General features: G+C 66.7%; 2 protein-coding genes across 5 annotated transcripts; one reads left to right on the top strand and one right to left on the bottom strand.

Moving 5' to 3' along the window:
* Nucleotides 1-209: 209 nt before the first annotated feature.
* Nucleotides 210-13,117, bottom strand: SSBP4 (single stranded DNA binding protein 4). Its single transcript, XM_066205753.1, has 17 exons — nt 12,960-13,117; nt 11,301-11,373; nt 11,118-11,179; nt 10,236-10,320; nt 6,886-6,975; nt 6,225-6,284; nt 6,051-6,120; nt 5,879-5,949; nt 4,966-5,033; nt 4,833-4,878; nt 4,695-4,730; nt 4,532-4,586; nt 4,282-4,352; nt 4,086-4,164; nt 3,380-3,408; nt 2,634-2,735; nt 210-2,179 (listed from the first exon to the last, which is right to left on the bottom strand). The coding sequence occupies exons 1-17, from the start codon at nt 13,013-13,015 to the stop codon at nt 2,150-2,152; spliced, it is 1,083 nt and encodes a 360-aa protein (XP_066061850.1). The 5' UTR covers nt 13,016-13,117; the 3' UTR covers nt 210-2,149.
* Nucleotides 13,118-14,082: 965 nt separating this feature from the next.
* LRRC25 (leucine rich repeat containing 25) lies at nt 14,083-16,908 on the top strand. Of its 4 annotated transcripts, XM_066205737.1 has the most exons (5): nt 14,083-14,567; nt 14,729-15,599; nt 16,103-16,219; nt 16,388-16,449; nt 16,651-16,908. In XM_066205737.1, the coding sequence occupies exons 1-4, from the start codon at nt 14,327-14,329 to the stop codon at nt 16,407-16,409; spliced, it is 1,251 nt and encodes a 416-aa protein (XP_066061834.1). In that variant the 5' UTR covers nt 14,083-14,326; the 3' UTR covers nt 16,410-16,449; nt 16,651-16,908. The 4 variants fall into 4 exon arrangements, 3 of the variants coding, with proteins under 3 accessions (XP_066061834.1, XP_066061833.1, XP_066061835.1); XR_010724030.1 differs by having other exon boundaries at nt 16,103-16,449; XM_066205736.1 differs by having other exon boundaries at nt 16,388-16,908.
* The last annotated feature ends 435 nt before the right edge of the window (nt 16,909-17,343 follow it).

Below are 17,343 nucleotides of genomic sequence, written 5' to 3' on the forward strand. Positions count from 1 at the left end.
TTTTGGGGTCCCTTCACTTGGTCCTTGGGGTCCCCCTCACCTCGTTCCTCTTCCTGTGGTTTTGGGGTCCCCCCCCCCACCTGTTTTTGGGGTCCCCCTCACCCCCAGGGAGACTCAAACATCGCCGCCTTCTGAAAAAAAATCAAATTACATTTATTGATGCGGGGGGGGGGGGGGGGGGGAGAAGGTGTTGGGGGGGTCGTGGAGTGTTGGGTTTTTCTTTTTTGTTTTTTTTTTTTTTTTTTAGTCATTTTAGGGCTTTTTTTTTTTTTCTCTTTTTGTATTTTTTCTTTTTTTTCTTTTTGTTCTTTTTTTTGGCGGGGGAGGGGGCGTTCCCCCATTTTGTTTTGATAAGCAATGGGGCGGGGTGGGGGGAATCTAGAAATGAGGGGCGGGGGTCCCTACACAGAACGACTACGCCTATGGGGTGGGGGGGTCACCCCTATGGGGGCCGGGGGTCGCCCCCCATTTTGGGGGGGGGGGTGGGACACGAGGGGCCCCCCCCGGTTTGGGGCTGTACAGGGGGAGGGGGGCTCTGGGTTTGTGGCGGCATTTTGGGGTGGGGGGAAGCTCTTGAGAGGGGAGGGGGGTCAGGAGGGGCTTTGAGGTCCTTTCTGTTATAAAAGAGGAAAAAAAAAAAATCAGAAAAAAAAAAATGGAAAAAAACCCACAAAAAAGAAAAAAAAAAAAAGAAAACCCACCAAAAAAAAAAAATCAAAACCACACTAAAAAAACAAAAAAATAATTCCTTCATATTAAAGTGGTCCCTTGGGGGGGGGTCGGGGGGTGGGGGGCCCCGGTCTGGCGCTCGGGGGGGGCCGGGGATCACAGTGCTGGCTGAGCACACAGACGGGGCCGGGGGGGGCCAAGGGGGACCCCCCCGGGGCTGGGGGGGCTGCCCTGCACTGGGACCTGGGGCGGGGGGTGCTCCATGGATTGCCCCCCCCAAAACTCCTTCCCCCTCCCCCAGCACAGCCTGGATTGGGGGGGGGTCTGCACCCACATTGGGGGGGGGGATCGGCTGATTCTGCCCCCCCCCTCCTCCAGGATTTCGGGTGTGACTGGGGGGGACACTGGGAGAACTGGGAGGGGGGCACAGCTCAGTGAAAACCCCCCCCAGACCCCCCAAATTGGGGGGGGATTGGCACCACCCGCCATGGAGGGGAGGGCGCAATGCCTGACAACCCCCCCCCCCCAAAAAAAAAATCCCCCTCCCCAAGCTTGGTGCCACCCCCATGTGGGAAGGCAAAACACCCCAAAAACGCCCCCAGAGCACCCCCAGAGTGCCAGGGCCCCCTCCCTGCACCGACCCCGCCCTGGGGACGGGGGGCTGCGGTTGGGATTGGGGGGGGGGGGTCCCCAGTGCTGGGGGGGGCAATAAACGGGGTCCCAGTACAGAGGGGGGGGCTCCCAGTGCTGGGGGGGGGCAATAAATGGGGGTCCCAGCTTTTGGGAGGGGGTCCCAGTGCTGGGGGGGGGGCAATAAATGGGGGTCCCAGCTTTTGGGAGGGGGTCCCAGTGCTGGGGGGGGGCAATAAATGGGGTCCCAGCTTTTGGGAGGGGGTCCCAGTGCTGGGGGGGGGGCAATAAATGGGGTCCCAGCTTTTTTTTTTTTTTTTTGGGGGGGGGTCAATCCCAGTGCTGGGAACACTCCCAGTTCAGGGGGGGGGTGGCAAGGAGTGGAAAACAGTGAGGGGGGGGGGGTCCCAGTGCTGGGGGGGGTTATCCCAGTCCTGGAGGGGATTTTGGGGGGGGGGCACCTCACCCTGGGGGGGATGGGGGGGGGAAATAAGTCACGTGACTTATTTCTAATCATAATTTTTCTTTTTTTTCTTTTTTTCTTTTTTTTTTTTTTCCCTCCCGCGCTTTCTCTCCACTCGTTTTTTGTTGTTTTTTTTTTAGTGTTCGTTTTGGGGGAAAAAAAAAGAAAAAAAAAGAAGAAAAAAAAAAGGCGGAGAAGCGAGGGGGAGGGGGGCGGAACGGGACGGGATGGGTGTGACGGGGCGGGGTTGGTTTTTTTTTTTTTTTTTGTATTTGAGGGTCGGGGAGGGCTGATCATTAAAATTAATGAAATTATTAATTTTTTTTTTGTTTGTGTTTTCGGTGGTTGGGTGAGGGCGTCTGGCTGTCGGCGGCCTCGGCGCGGGGCTCACACGCTCATTGTCATGCTGGGCGAGTACTATAGAGAGAGCGGAGACACCACAGCGTTAGCGGGGCCCGGGGGGGGTTTGGGGGGGACACGGAATTGGGGGGGGGGGGTCGGGGGGGGGGGGGCACACACACATAAAACCGCTGCCCCCCCCTCCCCCCCCAAAAAAAAAACACCCCAAAAAAAAACCGCCGCCCCCTCCTCACGCCTCGCGGCCGCTCGGCCAAGGCGACCCCCCCGCTGTCGCCGCTGTCGCCGCTGTCGCCGTTGTCGCCGCCGCCGCCGCCGCTGCCGTTTGTAGTGGTGGTGGTGGTGGTGGTGGTGGTGACGCGATTTCCGGGGGTCGCCAGTGGGATTTGATGGATGACCCCCCCCGTCCCCGGCTGCCGCCGCCGCCGCCGCCGCCGCCGCGACCCCCCCGGGCCCCCCGCCCTCGCCGCCTGCCCCCCCGGGGCTCCGCGGGGGTCCCCGCCGGGTCCCTTACGCTGTCGCTTTGGAAGGGATTTAGGAAATTGCTGCTCAGCTCGGCGTCGTCCCGAGGGGTCCCGGGGGGGTTGCTCAGGGCCCCCAAATTACTGGGGGAGCTCTGGAAGAAGAGGGAGGGGGAGAAAGGGTTAAGTGGGGTGGGGGAGCGGGGGCGGATGTTGGGGGGGCAATAAATGGGGTCTCCGTACAGGGTGGGGGGAAATAAATGGGGTCCCAATAAATGGGGGGGTGGTCCCAAAAAATGGGGTCCCAGCACAAGGAGGAGCCCAAATAAATGGGGTCCCAATAAATGGGGGGGTGGTCCCAAAAAATGGGGTCCCAGCACAAGGAGGAGCCCAAATAAATGGGGGTCCCAATAAATGGGGGGGTGGTCCCAAAAAATGGGGTCCCAGCACAAGGGGGAGCCCAAATAAATGGGGTCCCAATAAATGGGGGGGTGGTCCCAAAAAATGGGGTCCCCGCACAAGGAGGAGCCCAAATAAATGGGGTCCCAAGAAATGGGGGGTGGTCCCTGCACATGGGGCAGCTCCAATAAACAGAGTCCCAATTAATGGGGTGGTTCCAGAATATGGGGGAGCCCCAAAAAATGGGGATCCAGTGTATGGTGGGGGAACAATAAATGGGGTCCCAAAAAATGGGGTCCCAGCACAAGGAGGACCCCAAATAAATGGGGTCCAAATAAATGGGGTGGTCCCAGCACGTGGGGGAGCCCCAATAAATGGGGTCCCAGGGTCCCCAACTCACCTTTGGCAGCCCATCCATGTCCCCGGAGCCTGCCAGGATGACAGTGGGGCATTAGTGACCCCCCAATCCACGTGTGCCCCCAAACTTTGCGTGTCCCTAATCCCCGCGTGTCCCCCAAACTGTGTCCTCCCAACCCACACGTGTGTCTCCATAGGATTGGGTGTGTCCCCCAGTCCGTCTGTGTCCCCTCAATCCATGCGTGTGTGTCCCCAAATCCTGGTGGGTGTGTCCCCAAACCCCTCTGTGTGTCCCCAAATCCCTGTACATGTCCCCAAACCCTCTGTGTGTGTCCCCAAATCCCTGTACATGTCCCCAAATCCCTGTGTGTCCCCAAATCCCTGTACATGTCCCCAAATCCCTGTGTGCGTGTCCCCAAATCCCTGTGGGTGTGTCCCCAAACTCCTCTGTGTGTCCCCAAATCCCTGTACATGTCCCCAAATCCCTGTGTGCGTGTCCCCAAATCCCTGTGGGTGTGTCCCCAAACTCCTCTGTGTGTCCCCAAATCCCTGTACATGTCCCCAAATCCACATGTGCGTGTCCCCAAATCCCTGTGGGTGTGTCCCCAAATCCATTCCCTCCTCCCATCCACGCTGCCCCTCCCTCTGCACCAGCCCATCCAGCTGCAGATGGAGCTCCTATCCCACAGGATCTGGGATTTTGGGAGGGTCTCGGGGGTCCCCTCGTGACCCCAGGGGGTGTCACCCACCTAAGGATCCGTTCATGTGGTGCGGCTCCATGGCGCTCATGCCGCCCATGGGCCCCTCGGGCCCGGGCCCCATCGGGAACTGGAAGGGAAAGGGGGGGTGAGGAATGTTGGGGGGACCCCTCCCTGTCCCCAATCCCTGTCCCCAATCCCTGTCCCCATCCCTGTCCCCATCCCTGTCCCCCAGCCCGTCACTCACGTTGGGCCGGTTCCCCGCGGGTCCGATGGGGTTCATCATGGTGTACATGTTCTCACTGGAGTTGGTGGAGTCTGGGGGGGGACACCACACGTGGGGGGGTGAGCGTGGCCCCCCCAGATCCCACTCACACCCCCCAGATCCCACTCACACCCCCCAGATTCCACTCACACCCCCCAGATCCCACTCACACCCCACAGATCCCACTCACACCCCCCCAAATCCCACACACCCCATCCCACCCCTCACTCACCTCCGGGGCTGGGCAGGATGGGGGTCCCGGGGGGGCCGCCACCCCCAGGAGGGCCCTGGAAAGGGAAAAAGGGAAAAGGAAAAATGGGGGGGGGTGGGTTGGTGGGGGGTCACAGGGTCACTGCAGCCCCCCCGTGCCCCTAATAGGGCACCCCAATACTCACCACGTAATTCCCAGGGGATGAGGAGGAGTAGGCGATCTGGGGGGCACAAAGGGGGCGTCAGCATGGGGGGGCACACATGGGCAGCACCCCCATAGACCCCCCCCAGGGTAACGCCACCCCCAAAATCCCAAAACTTACAGAGTTGGCGTTGGGGTTGGGCCAGGGCCCGCGGCCACCAGGACCCCTGGGAAGGCAAAGGGGACAGTGAGGGGGGGTCCCGAGGCTCCCCCCAATCCTGGGGGGGTCCTGGGGTGGGGCACGGGGGTCTTACATGTTCATGGTGGGCATTCCAGGGCCGGCCAGCGAGCTGGGGGGGGGGCGCATCCCACTGCCGTAGCTCTGCCAGGAGAGGGGGGGTCAGCGGGGCAGGGACACCCCCAGCACTGTCCCCATCCTGTATCCCTGTCCCCACCCTATAACCCTGTCCCCACCCTGTACCCCTATCCCCATCCCTGTACCCCTGTCCCCACCCTGTACCCCTGTCCCCATCCCTGTACCCCTGTCCCCACCCTATAACCCTGTCCCCATCCTGTATCCCTGTCCCCATCCTGGTCCCTGTTATCCCCATCCCTGTCCCCACTCACATCTTTATTCTTGTTTCCCTGCCCCCATCCTTGAATTCCATCCCTTTATCCTTGCACCCCGTCCCTGTATCCTTGTATTCCCATTCCTTTCCCCTTGTACCCATCCCACCCCTATTTCCATCCCCCTATCCATGTCCCCCTGTCCCTGTAACCACTTCCACCCCCTGTATTCCTCTCCCTCCTCCGTCCCAGTATCTCATTATCCCATTACCCCATTATGCCTGTATCCCAGTATCCCAGTACCCCTGTATCCCATTATCCCAATATCCCAGTACCCAACCATCCCAGTACCCCAATATGCCATTACCCCATTACCCCAGTATCCCAGTACCCCTTTATCCCAGTATCTCAGTATCCCACTATCCCTTTATCCCATCACCCCATTATCCCAGGATCCCATACCCCAGTACCCCTTTATCTCAGTATCCCACTATCCTAGTATCCCAATATCCCATCACCCCATCATCCCAGTACCCCATCATCCCAGTACTCCAGTATCCCAGTATCCCATCACCCCATTACTCCATCATCCCAGTACCCCAGTATCCCATACCCCAGTATCCCAGTATCCCAGTACCCCACTATCCCAGTATCCCGTACCTGTGGCCCCATCCCGGCCATGCCTCGGGGGGGGTTCATGCGCTGCATCGGGCCCCCCATGCCAGGATGCCCTGCACAGATCGGGGCGGGAGGGGGATGGAGCTGTGAGACCCCCACAGCCCCCCCCAAAACCCCCAAACCCCCAAAGCCACCCCGGGACCCCCCAGCTCACCCTGGGAGCGCGCAGCCGGGTCCATGGCGTTGGGCAGCAGCGGCTGGGAGCCGGGCACACCCACGGGGGGCTGCACAGAGGGGGGAACAGCACGTCAGGGTGCTCCGGGGTGGGGGGGGGGCTGCACCCCTTTATTTTTTTGGGGAGGGGGGCTCCCGGCAGCGACCTCCTCACCTGGTTGGGCATCCGGAGCGGGGGCCGGGGGCCGCCGGGGTAGCGGGGGGACATGAAGGGCTGCAAGAGAGGGGGGGTTTGGGGGTCAGCCGGGGCTGGGGGGGGTCGGTGTCACTTTGGGGAGGCCGTGGGGAGGGGGCTGGGGCCGTGCTGGGGGGGCTGCGCCAGCTCTTTTACCTGGCTGGGGGGTGGGGGGCAAAGGGGGGGCACCCGCAGGAGCCTTGGAGAGAAACACGAATTATGGGGGGGGGGGGGTTGATCCTTGGGAGGGGGCTGTGACCCCGGGGGGGGCTGATGGGGACGTGGGGGGAGGCTGTGACACAGTGAGGGTGTAACCCCCCAAAAAAACCACAAAGGACACCCAAACAGCGGGCTCAGGTGTGTGCCCACAGGCTGGGGACACGGGGGGCTCCAGGGACACGGGGGGCTTTGCGGACACGGGGGGCCTCGAGGGGCTCTGGGGACACGGGGGGCTCCAGGGACACGGGGGGCTCTGGGGACACGGGGGGCTTTGGGGACACGGAGGGCTCCAGGGACACGGGGGGCTTTGGGGACACGGGGGGCTCCAGGGACACGGGGGGCTCCAGGGACATGGGGGGCCTCAGGGACACGGGGGGCTCTGGGGACACGGGGGGCTTTGGGGACACGGGGGGCTCGGTACCTGGAAGAAGGCGGGGGGCACGGGACCCCCGGACATGCCGTCCCCGGGGGGCAGGTTCCCCATCACCGGGCTGGGCGCTGCCGCCGCGCTCTGCGGGGAGAGACACCTCAGATCCGGGCTGGAGGGGGTCCCCATCCTGTCCCCATCCTGTCCCCATTGTCACCCCCCAACTCCAGCACCGAGCTGGGGGCCCGGCTCGCCCCACACCCCCCTCCCAGCCCAATTGGGGGCACCGGGGGGGGCGCGGGCAGGGGGCCCCGCTCGCCGGCCGGGCCCGTCCGAGGGGAGCTGTTAAGGGAAGGAATGCGCCGCTTTTCCGGCTCGGCCCCTGCGCTACAACTGGTTTCAATTTGGAGGAGAGGAGGAGGAGGAGGAGGAGGAGAAGGGGGGGACCCCGCGCTGCCCCCTCCAGCCGGGGGGCCCTGAGCCCCCCCAGACCCCTCGCCAGCCCTGCGGGGATGGGGGTCCCGCCGTGCTGAGAGGGGCAGCACCCACGGGACGGGGACGGGAGGCCGGCGCTGCGGCTTTGGGGACAGCGATGGGGATGGTGACACCCGGGTCACGCCGTGGACGCGGGGTCACGGCTGGGACGCGGGTGACACGCAGGGTCGGTGACACTGGGAACCCAGGGACAGGCAGATGGGGTCTTCACCCCGTGGGGGTGGGATTCAGGGGGGTCCCGGGGCCGGGCACAGGCCGTGTCCCCTCTTGGGGACGTCCCACCCCCAGACACAGCGACAGATCAGGGCCACCACCCCCTGGCGCACGCAGCCCCAGGGGGGTGACAGCGCTGCCCCCTCCGAGCAGGGACCAAACGGGGCCCCCCCGGCCCCCCCATCACTCGGCGATGCGAAGCAGAGTTGCCATGGCAACAGGTTGGGGAGCTGTGGCTCCTCCTGCGGGCTCAAGGTCAGGAGGGAGAAATTTGGAGGGGGGGGACACACGTGGGGGGGTAAGCTGGGGGCTGCTCCCCCCAAAGGGGGACCCCAAACCCCGCTGTGGGGCAGCTGTTGCCAAAACCCCCCCGTCCCCAATTGCTGTGCACAGGCCGGACCCCCCCATTTTTTGGGGGGTCACCAGGATGCTCCCGGGGGTCCCCGCTGTGCCTGGGAGGGGGGGGAGCTGGTGGAGCAGCACCCACGGGAACACGAGAGACCCCCGCTCCACGCTGGGACCCCCAGCCCAGCCCAGCTGGGCACTGGGATGGGGCCACGGCTGCGTGGGGGGGACCCCAGCGGGTTCTGGGGGGGCCGTGGGGCTCCCCCCCTGCAGCCCTCCCCAGCTCTGCCAGGCAGCAGTGCCATGGCAACGTGGCCTGACCCGCGCCATGTCCCCGGCGTCACCGTCACCGCACCGGCAGCCTCATTAATTCCGGCATGGAAATCAGCTCTGCGCAGCGCCGGGGGCCGGGGGCGGCCGGGGGGGGGGTCCTGCTGCAGCCCCCGCGGCGCCAGCGTGGCCCCACGGGACCCCACGGGGGTGAGGGGGTTCCTGGGGGGACAGCGGCTCCATGTGTGGGTCCTGCAGGGTCCTGGGCCCACGGGGACACGGATTGTCCTGCACCCCCTGGCACCCTAGGGTGTCCCCTCCAATGTCACTGTGTGTCCCACGGTGCCCTGCAGCCCGTGGTGGCATCCTAAACGTCACAGCATCCCACATCCTGTGGGACTGTGGATCCCACAGCCACCTACATCACCCCACAACCTCCTGCATCACCCCACAGCATCCTGCATCACCCCACGGCATCCTGCATCACCCCACGGCATCCTGCATCACCCCACAGCATCCTGCATCACCCCACGGCCACCTGCATCACCCCACGGCCTCCTGCATCACCCCACGGCCACCTGCATCACCCCACGGCCACCTGCATCACCCCACAACCTCCTGCATCACCCCACAGCATCCTGCATCACCCCACAGCATCCTGCATCACCCCACAACCTCCTGCATCACCCCACAGCATCCTGCATCACCCCACAGCATCCTGCATCACCCCACAGCCACCTGCATCACCCCACGGCCTCCTGCATCACCCCACAGCATCCTGCATCACCCCACGGCCACCTGCATCACCCCACGGCCTCCTGCATCACCCCACGGCCACCTGCATCACCCCACGGCCTCCTGCATCACCCCACGGCCACCTGCATCACCCCACGGCCACCTGCATCACCCCACAGCATCCTGCATCACCCCACGGCCACCTGCATCACCCCACAACCTCCTGCATCACCCCACAGCATCCTGCATCACCCCACAGCATCCTGCATCACCCCACGGCCACCTGCATCACCCCACGGCCACCTGCATCACCCCACAGCATCCTGCATCACCCCACGGCCTCCTGCATCACCCCACAGCATCCTGCATCACCCCACGGCCTCCTGCATCATCCCACGGCATCCTGCATCACCCCACGGCCACCTGCATCACCCCACAACCTCCTGCATCACCCCACAGCCACCTGCATCAACCCACGGCATCCTGCATCACCCCACAACCTCCTGCATCACCCCACGGCATCCTGCATCACCCCACGGCATCCTGCAACACCCCACGGCCTCCTGCATCACCCCACGGCCTCCTGCATCCCGTGGCATCCTCCCTCCCAGAGAATCCCACATCCCAGAGAATCCCACAGGCCAGAGCACCGTGGGCTGCACAGCATCCCCCATCCCACATCCCTGTGGATCCCACAGAACCCTGCACCCTCCGTGGGGCTGCATCACCCCAGGGACCCCACAGCGCCGTGGACCCTGCAGCACCCCAGGGACCCCTCCCCACCCCAGGGACCACTCCCCTCCCAGGGCACGGTGCCCCCCCCAGCGCCTGCAGTCCTGGCAGGAGCAGGGAACACCGGGAACGCCGGGAACGCCGGGAACACCGGGGGCTGTTGACTCCATGCCAAGGATTAAACCTCCAGAGCTGGCGCTGGGAAGCAGCAGGGCTGATCTGGGGGGTCCCCTCAGTCTGTGGGGGGGTCCTCACTGAGCCCCACTCCTGCAGGGACCCCCAGGACATCGGGTGGGGACGGGGGGACATCCCCGTTTGGGCAGCAAGAGCCTGGCCCTGTGCCCACGGTGCGTGACTGGGGGGGGGTCCCTGTCCCTGGAGGGGGGTGACAGTGGGGGATGGGCACACCAGGACACGCCGGGGTCCCCCGGGGAGGGGGCACCGAGCCAGGCCCCCGGGGATTAACCCCCCCTCGCCACCACCCCGGGAAATAGGTCACCCACAGATCCGGGGCTGGCAGCGAGCAGGAACCCCGGCGGGGAGGGGAGGGGAGGGGAGGGGGCGGGTGGGGAGGGGTCAGCAGGACACGGACCCCCCCAGGCCGAGGCACTCACGTAGTCATGGAAGGCTTTGGCCTCGCTGGAATGCTCGCAGGTCTCCCGGCGGTCCGGGGCGGCGCAGTACAGATCCCAGAAGACGCTGGGAAGAACGGGGAGGGGGTGCAGAGGGGTGAGGACCCCCACCCGCAATTCGCACCCCTGAGCCCCCCCAGCCAGCCCCACGGCCACGCTGGTGTCACCGATGGGGCGGGGGGGGCTGCGGCCGTGTCCCCCCCCCACCCTCGGCGGGGGCCTCCCGGCCCCGGCGCTGCCGCCTGTTTTCCCTGGAAACGGTCGCTACGGCCGGAGCCCAAATTCCTGGGACTTTACATCAGGCTGCAGCAGCATCCCGGGGCGGGATTTGGGGGGCTCCCCTGCCCGCGCCCCCCGCCCTGGGTGTGGGACAGCAGAGGGGCCGAGTTCTCTTTCTGGGTGTCCCCCCCAACCCCAAGTTTTGGGGGTGCTGGCTGAGTGCCAGTTTAACCCCCCCAAACCTCACTCTGTGTGTGTGTGTGTGTGTCCCAAATCACCAACTGATCATTCATCACCCCCCCAAGTGATGCCCCCCACATCCCCATCACCCCCCTCGGGGGGCTCTGCTGGGGTCCCCCCCTGCGCGGGGGTCCAGCCCCGGGGCTTGGAGACCCCCCCAACTCCACACTCGGTGCCAAATTGGATCCATCTGGAGGAGGAGCCGGGCGGGGGGGGCCGGGCTGGGAGGGAGAAGGGGCGGGGAGCCCCCAAATCGCTGATGGGAAAAGCAGAGGGACAGGTTTATGGGGTACGAGGTGATGTGGTGGCAGGACGGGGAAGGGGGCGGGGGGGCAGCTCCCAGACCCCCTCCTAGAGGAATTGGGGGATTGGGGGGGGTTCCCTCCTTCCCAAACCCCAACTCACCACCACCAGGAGTGCAGGAAGCCGGGGGGCTCCCCCAGGGTGATGTTCTTCTCCCATCGGATCTGCAGAGAGGGACACGGGGAGGGGAGGGGAGGGGTCAGCAGCCCCCACCGGGGATGGGGCTCCAGGACCCCCCGAGGGCGGTTTGGGGGGGTCCGGGGGTGCTGCCCTGCCCCCCCTTACCTCCGACAAGAAGGTCTGGGCAGATTTCTGGGCCCCCACGTGCAGCAGGTACTCGTAGACGTAGAGCGCCAGCCTGGGGGGGGGGACACGACGGGGACAGGGACAGTGTCAGGGACCTGCCACCCCCACGGTGACATCCCCACCCAACGGACCCCGAGGGACACGGGGAACAGCCAGGACGGAGCCCCCCCCGCCCCCTACTCAATTAGTGCAGAATTCATGAAGGAGGTTCGATGTCACCTCCCTGCCAGGGACCCCACGGGTGACACCGAGTGACTCCCACCCGTGACACCGCACGCCCTCCACGGCAACCGCTTCCCACGGCTGGGGCGGCTCCGGGACAGGTGACACATCCCACACAGGATGTGGCCCAGGGGGCGAGCGCCACCACGGGTGTCCCCCGGGGCAGGCGACACTCCCGGAACGCCGGGGCTCCATCCCCTCCCGGGAGCAGCAACGGGACCCGCGGGGGGGACCGCGGCTGGGCGCAGCCCCCCGGCGCCGGCAGCTGCCCCGGAGCCCGTGGTGGCCTCGGGGACACGGCAGGGACGGGGACAGCCGGGAACGGCGGGTCACGGTGCTGGGGACCGGGGGTGGCGGGGAGCATCGGCAGCCCCGGTGCCGTTCCGGTCCCCGCCGCCCCGGGGGGATGGCACAGCCCGGGAGGGCTCCCGGTGCCTTCGGGGATGCTGCGAACCCGGCACATCCCCGGCCCCCGGTAGCCCCGAGGCCACCGCGGCTCCCGGTGCCCCGGGGGGATGGCGATGCCCGCGGGGATCACCGCGGCTCCCGGTGCCCCGGAGAACGGCAGAGACCGGGGGGGCACAGCCCGGTTCACGGCAGTCACGGTGCGCTCGCGGTTCCCGGTACGGACCGGGGGGATCGTCCCGGTGCCCCGGGGGATGGCACGGTCGGGGAAGGGGCATCCCGGCTGCCGGTGCCCCCCGGGGATGCCGCAGACCGGGAGGATCACGCCGAGTCCCGGTGCTCCCGCAGCTCCCGGTGCCCCAAGATGTGGCAATACCCGCGGGGCACATCCCGGCAGCCCCGGCGTGATCGCGGCTCCCGGTGGCCCGGAGGAAGCCACGGACCCCGGCACATCGCAGCTCCCGGTGCCCCGGGGGATGGCACGGACCGAGGGGGATCACGCCGGGTCCCGGTGCCCCGGGAAGTCACGAAAGGGGGGGATCATCCCGGTTCCCGGTGCCCCGGGGAATGGCACAAGACCGGGGGGGGAATCATCCGGCTCCCGATGCCCCCGCAGCTCCCGGTGCCCCGGGGGATGACACGGACCAGGGGGATCATCCCGCTCCCCGGCACCCCGGGGGAATGCCACGGATCGGGGGGCTCATCCCGGCTCCCGGTGCCCCGGGGGATGCCGCAGACCGGGGGGCTCATCCCGGCTGCCGGTGCCCGGCTGACCCCCGCCAGCTCCCGCTGCCCCGCGGCTGCCGGTGCTCCCCGGCGGGGCGGGGCCGGGGGGTCCGCCCGCCCCCCGATCTCCCCCCGCTTTTCCCGATCTCCCCCCCCCACCCACCCACCCACCCACCGTCCCCCTTCCTTCCTTCCCGCTCCGTCCCCGCTCCCCCGGGCGCCCGCCCCGGCAAAAAACTTCCGCGCCCCGGCCGTCCCCCGCCGCCGCCCGGCGCCTCCACTCACTTCTCGCGGGCCTGGCCGTCCGAGGGCACGCCGGAGCCCTTGCCCTTGGCGTACATGGCGCGGCGGCGGCTGTCAGCGGCCCCGGGCCCGGCCCCGCGCGGCCCCCGCCGCCCCCGCCGCCCCCGCCGCCATCCCGGCCCGGCCCGGCCCGGCCCCGCCGGCTGCGGCCGCGCGCCCGAGGGGGAGCTTGAAACCGCCGCGCCCCCCCCCCCCCCCCCCCCCGCGCGCGGCTGTTCCGGCAGCGCCGCCACCACCCCCCCCGCGCCGCGCGCCGCGCTTAAAGGGGCGATGGCGGCGAAGGGGGGGAGGCGGTGGGGACCGCACCGAGGAGGGAGAGAGGGAGACGGGTGGTGGCGGGGAGGGGGACACGGGGACACGGACACGGGGGACGCGAGGATGTGACAGGGTGGACGCGGAGCAGAGGGGTGGGCGCGGGGACAAGGGGACAGGGAGGAGGAGAGGAGTGGGCACGGACACGGGGGGGGCAGGCGGGAGGTGGGCATGGAGGGGCAAGGACACTCGGGGGGTGGCATCCAGGGACGGGGACACGAGGGGGATTATGGACACGAGGGGGCGAGTTAAAGGGGCAGTGACAAGAGGGGACACGGTGGTCACGGACACGGGGGATACAGGGGGTGGGCATGTGGAGGGGTGGACACGGACGCGAGGGAGTGGGCACGGAGGGACACGGACACGAAAGGGTGGATACGGCCATGAAGGGGTGGGCATGGGAGGGGGGGGACACAGGGGGACACGGGGGACACAGAGGGACACGGATGTGACAGGGTGGACTTAAAGGGGCAGTGACACGAGGGGACGGGGACAGGATGGTCATGGAGGGACACGGCTTTGAGAGGTGGCACAAGGAGGTGGCCGCAGACACGGGACACGGAGGGACACGGATGTGACAGGAGGACTTGGACGCCACGGGGTGGCCACATGCAGAGGGTTGGGCATAGATGGACACGGACACGGGGGGGACACACGGACACGGCGGGGGGACAGACGGACGGGAATGTGAGCAGGTGGTCACGAAGGGACTCGGACACCAGGGGGCGGACACGGACACGGTGTGACACGGGGGGACACGGTGTGACATGGGGGGACAAGGAGGAGCACAGAGTGGACGTGGGGGGACATGGACACCAGAGGGGACATGAGGAGTGGACACGAACTTGATGCACTCGGGGCACGCGGGAGCTGCAGACACGGGGTGGTGACACCGGGATGGGGACACACACTCTGCAAGGGGACACAAAGTCCCCCGGCTCCCACCCAGCCCCCGGGGTCCCCTCACACTCGGGGGGGTCCCTGCGCCTCCGGGGGCAGGGGGTCTGTGAGCACAAGTGTCCCTGTGTGCCCCACGCATGTGTCCCCCAGCCCTCGGGTCACCGGGGTCACCGGGACACACTCAGCCAGTGCCAGGGGGATGCTCAGCACCCCAAGAAAGCACCGGGGGGCTCTGGCAGGGGTCAGGGGGGGCTGATTTGGGGGCGCTGCCCCCCTGGCCCCCCCCGTGGGGCCGGCTACGCCCTGACAGGGTGAGACGGGACAGCCGGACCCGCCTGTTCCTCTTCCCCACACCAGGCAGCAGCGGCCGGAGCGCAGGCGAGTCAGGCTGCTGTGGTTGGGAGGGGGAAGGGGGGCAGGAAATGCCCCGCGGGGACCCCCAGGAGCTGGGTGGGGACCAGACTGGGCTGCACTGGTTTGTACTGGGAGGGAGGGATGCGGTGGGAATGGGGAGGGTCCTGACTCCTGTTCCCCGCCAGGCTCCGGGTGCAGTGGAGGGACCATGGGGCTCCCTGCGGCCCCGCTGCTGCTGCTGCTGCCGCTGCTGCCCCCCGCCAGCCCCGCGACCCCCGCGGCCACCGCGTCCCCCTGCTCGGCCTTGCTGCCGGCCACTCCCGAGGAGCTGGACCTGAGCAACAGGAGCCGCGGATGTGCCGAGCTGGACTGGAGCCCGTTCCACCGGCACCGGCAGCTGAAGCTGAGGCACAACGGCATCGAGGTCCTGAGCCCCGGGTCCCGCCTCGGGCCCCAGATGGAGGAGCTGGACCTGGCGGACAACCGGCTGCGGGAGCTGCACGACGGGTTCTTCACCAACGCCACGGCGCTGCGGACCCTGCGGCTGGAGGGGAACCCGCTGCCCGCCGTGCCCGCCGCCGCCTTCCAGCCCTCGCTGAGCTCCCTGTCCGTGTCCTGCCGCTGCGATGTGCTGGGCACCGTCCTGGCCCCCTGCGCCCGCCCGGGGATCCGGTGCGAGTGCTACAAATCCCATCAGCGTCCCCAAAACGTCACGGAGTTCTACGGGCGGGAGTGCGGGCCCGGCGCGGGGCTGGTGGCCGGAGCGGTGGCCGGGGCGGTGGCCGCGGTGGCCGCGCTGGTGGCCGCGGGAGCTGCCGTGGTTTGGTACCGGCGGAGGAGAGCGGGAGCCGCGGTGGGCGGCGTGGGAAGGGGGAAGCAGGATCCCGCTGGAAACCTGCGGCAGCCCCGCTACATCAGCAGGGACGCCGGGACCGCCACGGCCGATGTCGCCGATGTCACCGACGCCCCCGACTACGAGAACGTCTTTGTGAGCCGCGGCACGGCCCCGGCAGCCCCGCAGGGATGGGCGCAGGGGTGGCGGGAGCAGCGCTACAGGTGAGGCTGCGGCACAGCGGATGGGACATCCCGGGAATGTTCCATCCTCTCCCTCCTGGGCTGTGCCCTGATGTGTTCTCCCGCCCCGTCCCGCCTCGTCCCACTCCATCCTGAGCTTGAATCTGCCATCCCATCCCAGCCCGTGCTGTGCCATCGTATCCTGTTCATCTTTTCCATCCCATCCCATCCCATCCCATCCCATCCCATCCCATCCCATCCCATCCCATCCCTTCCTGTGCTGTGCCATCCCATCCCATCCCATCCCATCCCATCCCATCCCATCCCATCCCATCCCATCCCATCCCATCCCATCCCATCCCATCCCATCCATCTTTCCCATCCTTCCCATCCCATCCCATCCCATCCCATCCCATCCCATCCCATCCCATCCCATCCCATCCCATCCCATCCCATCCCATCCATCTTTCCCATCCTTTCCAGCCCATCCCAGCCCATCCCATCGCTGCCATCCCCTCCCTCACTGAGCCCCCCATGTCCCCCAGCCCGCAGGTCCCGGTGGATGAGGATTATTTCCTGGAGAGCACGGCCGATCCCGGGGACCAGCCCATCTACGCCAACACTCTGGGCCTCACCGAGGACGTCTACATCATTCCTGACCAGTGAGGGGCTGGGGGGACACCGGGAGGGCTGGGGGGACACTCCCTGTCCCCCACTGACGGCCTTGCCCTGGCTGTCCCCCAGCCCGGAGGGGACGGGGACATTCCCCACGGCCGTGCGGGGTCACCCGCGGTTCTCTCACGCACATCCTGTGGGAACTCCTTTTGCAGGGGGGAGTTTGGGTTTTCTTGACACCCCCGGTCCCCTCCTTCGGCCCAGTTCTCACGCTGAGGTGAGGGCTGAGCTGACATTTCCTGCCGGGGCTGAGGCCACCGACGGTGGGGACGCCCGGTGCCACATCCGCCGGCAGCTGGCACCGGAGCTTTGGGGCCGGGACACGCTCGGGGGTTCCTGGGGCTGGCTGGAGGAGCTGGGGCTGGGGCTGACCACGGGCCTTGGCTTCCTCTTCCCCTTTTGGGCCACTGGAGAGCAGGGGATGTGTGCCTGCCTGCCTGCCTGCCTGCCTGGGGACGTGCTGGCGGTTGGGGACATCCGGTGCCACCTGCGCCCTCTTTTCCTGCTAAATCCGCCACTTCGGGGAACAAAGTTCCTTTTTTTTAAAAAATCCTCCTGGTGACACCCCGAGCTGTTGGGTGCCATGGGCACAGAGGGACCCCGTGGCTTGTATGGGTGTCCCCTCAGCCCCTGGGAGGCTTCACTGTGTCTCATTAAATGGTTTAATTATCTCTAATTACATACATAGCTCGTGGTCTGTGGGGAGCCCTGGGCAGGACTTGGGGTTTTCTCTGGGGATAGTCCCTGGAGCTCCCAGAGCTTGTGATCCCAAAGTGGGGGAGTCCCAAGGGACCGGGATACTCAAGGATATGTCCCCAAAACCTTTGTCCAAAGGGCAGGGGGTCCCAAGGGACCAGGACCTTCAGGGACAGGTCCCCAGGGCAGGGGGTCCCAAGGGACCAGGACCTTCAGGGACAGGTCCCCAGGGCAGGGGGTCCCAAGGGACCAGGACCCTCAGGGACAGGTCCCCAGAGCTCGTGTCCCCAAAGTGAGGGTCCCAAGAGACCCAGAGCCAGGTCCCTCTAGTCCCTGTCCATCTCCACCGCCTGCATCCCTCAGCCCCCCGGTCCCCAAATCCCCCACCCAAGAGCAGAGACCCCACACCCCACCT

Source organism: Chamaea fasciata, unplaced genomic scaffold (genome assembly GCF_029207755.1).
Source record: "Chamaea fasciata isolate MVZ Bird 193981 ecotype frontalis unplaced genomic scaffold, bChaFas1.0.hap1 SCAF_28, whole genome shotgun sequence".
Lineage (NCBI taxonomy): Eukaryota > Metazoa > Chordata > Aves > Passeriformes > Sylviidae > Chamaea > Chamaea fasciata.

Coding starts and splice junctions, on each gene's coding strand:
- LRRC25 (XM_066205736.1), top strand. CDS start 14,327: ATGTGTCCCCCAGCCCTCGGGTCACCGGGGTCACCGGGACACACTCAG. Junction 14,568..14,728: donor CAGCAGCGGCCGGAGCGCAG/GCGAGTCAGGCT, acceptor GTTCCCCGCCAG/GCTCCGGGTGCAGTGGAGGG. Junction 16,220..16,387: donor GTCTACATCATTCCTGACCA/GTGAGGGGCTGG, acceptor CTCCTTTTGCAG/GGGGGAGTTTGGGTTTTCTT.
- SSBP4 (XM_066205753.1), bottom strand. CDS start 13,015: ATGTACGCCAAGGGCAAGGGCTCCGGCGTGCCCTCGGACGGCCAGGCC. Junction 4,353..4,531: donor CATCCTGCCCAGCCCCGGAG/GTGAGTGAGGGG, acceptor GTCCCCCCCCAG/ACTCCACCAACTCCAGTGAG. Junction 4,165..4,281: donor CCGCGGGGAACCGGCCCAAC/GTGAGTGACGGG, acceptor TTTCCCTTCCAG/TTCCCGATGGGGCCCGGGCC.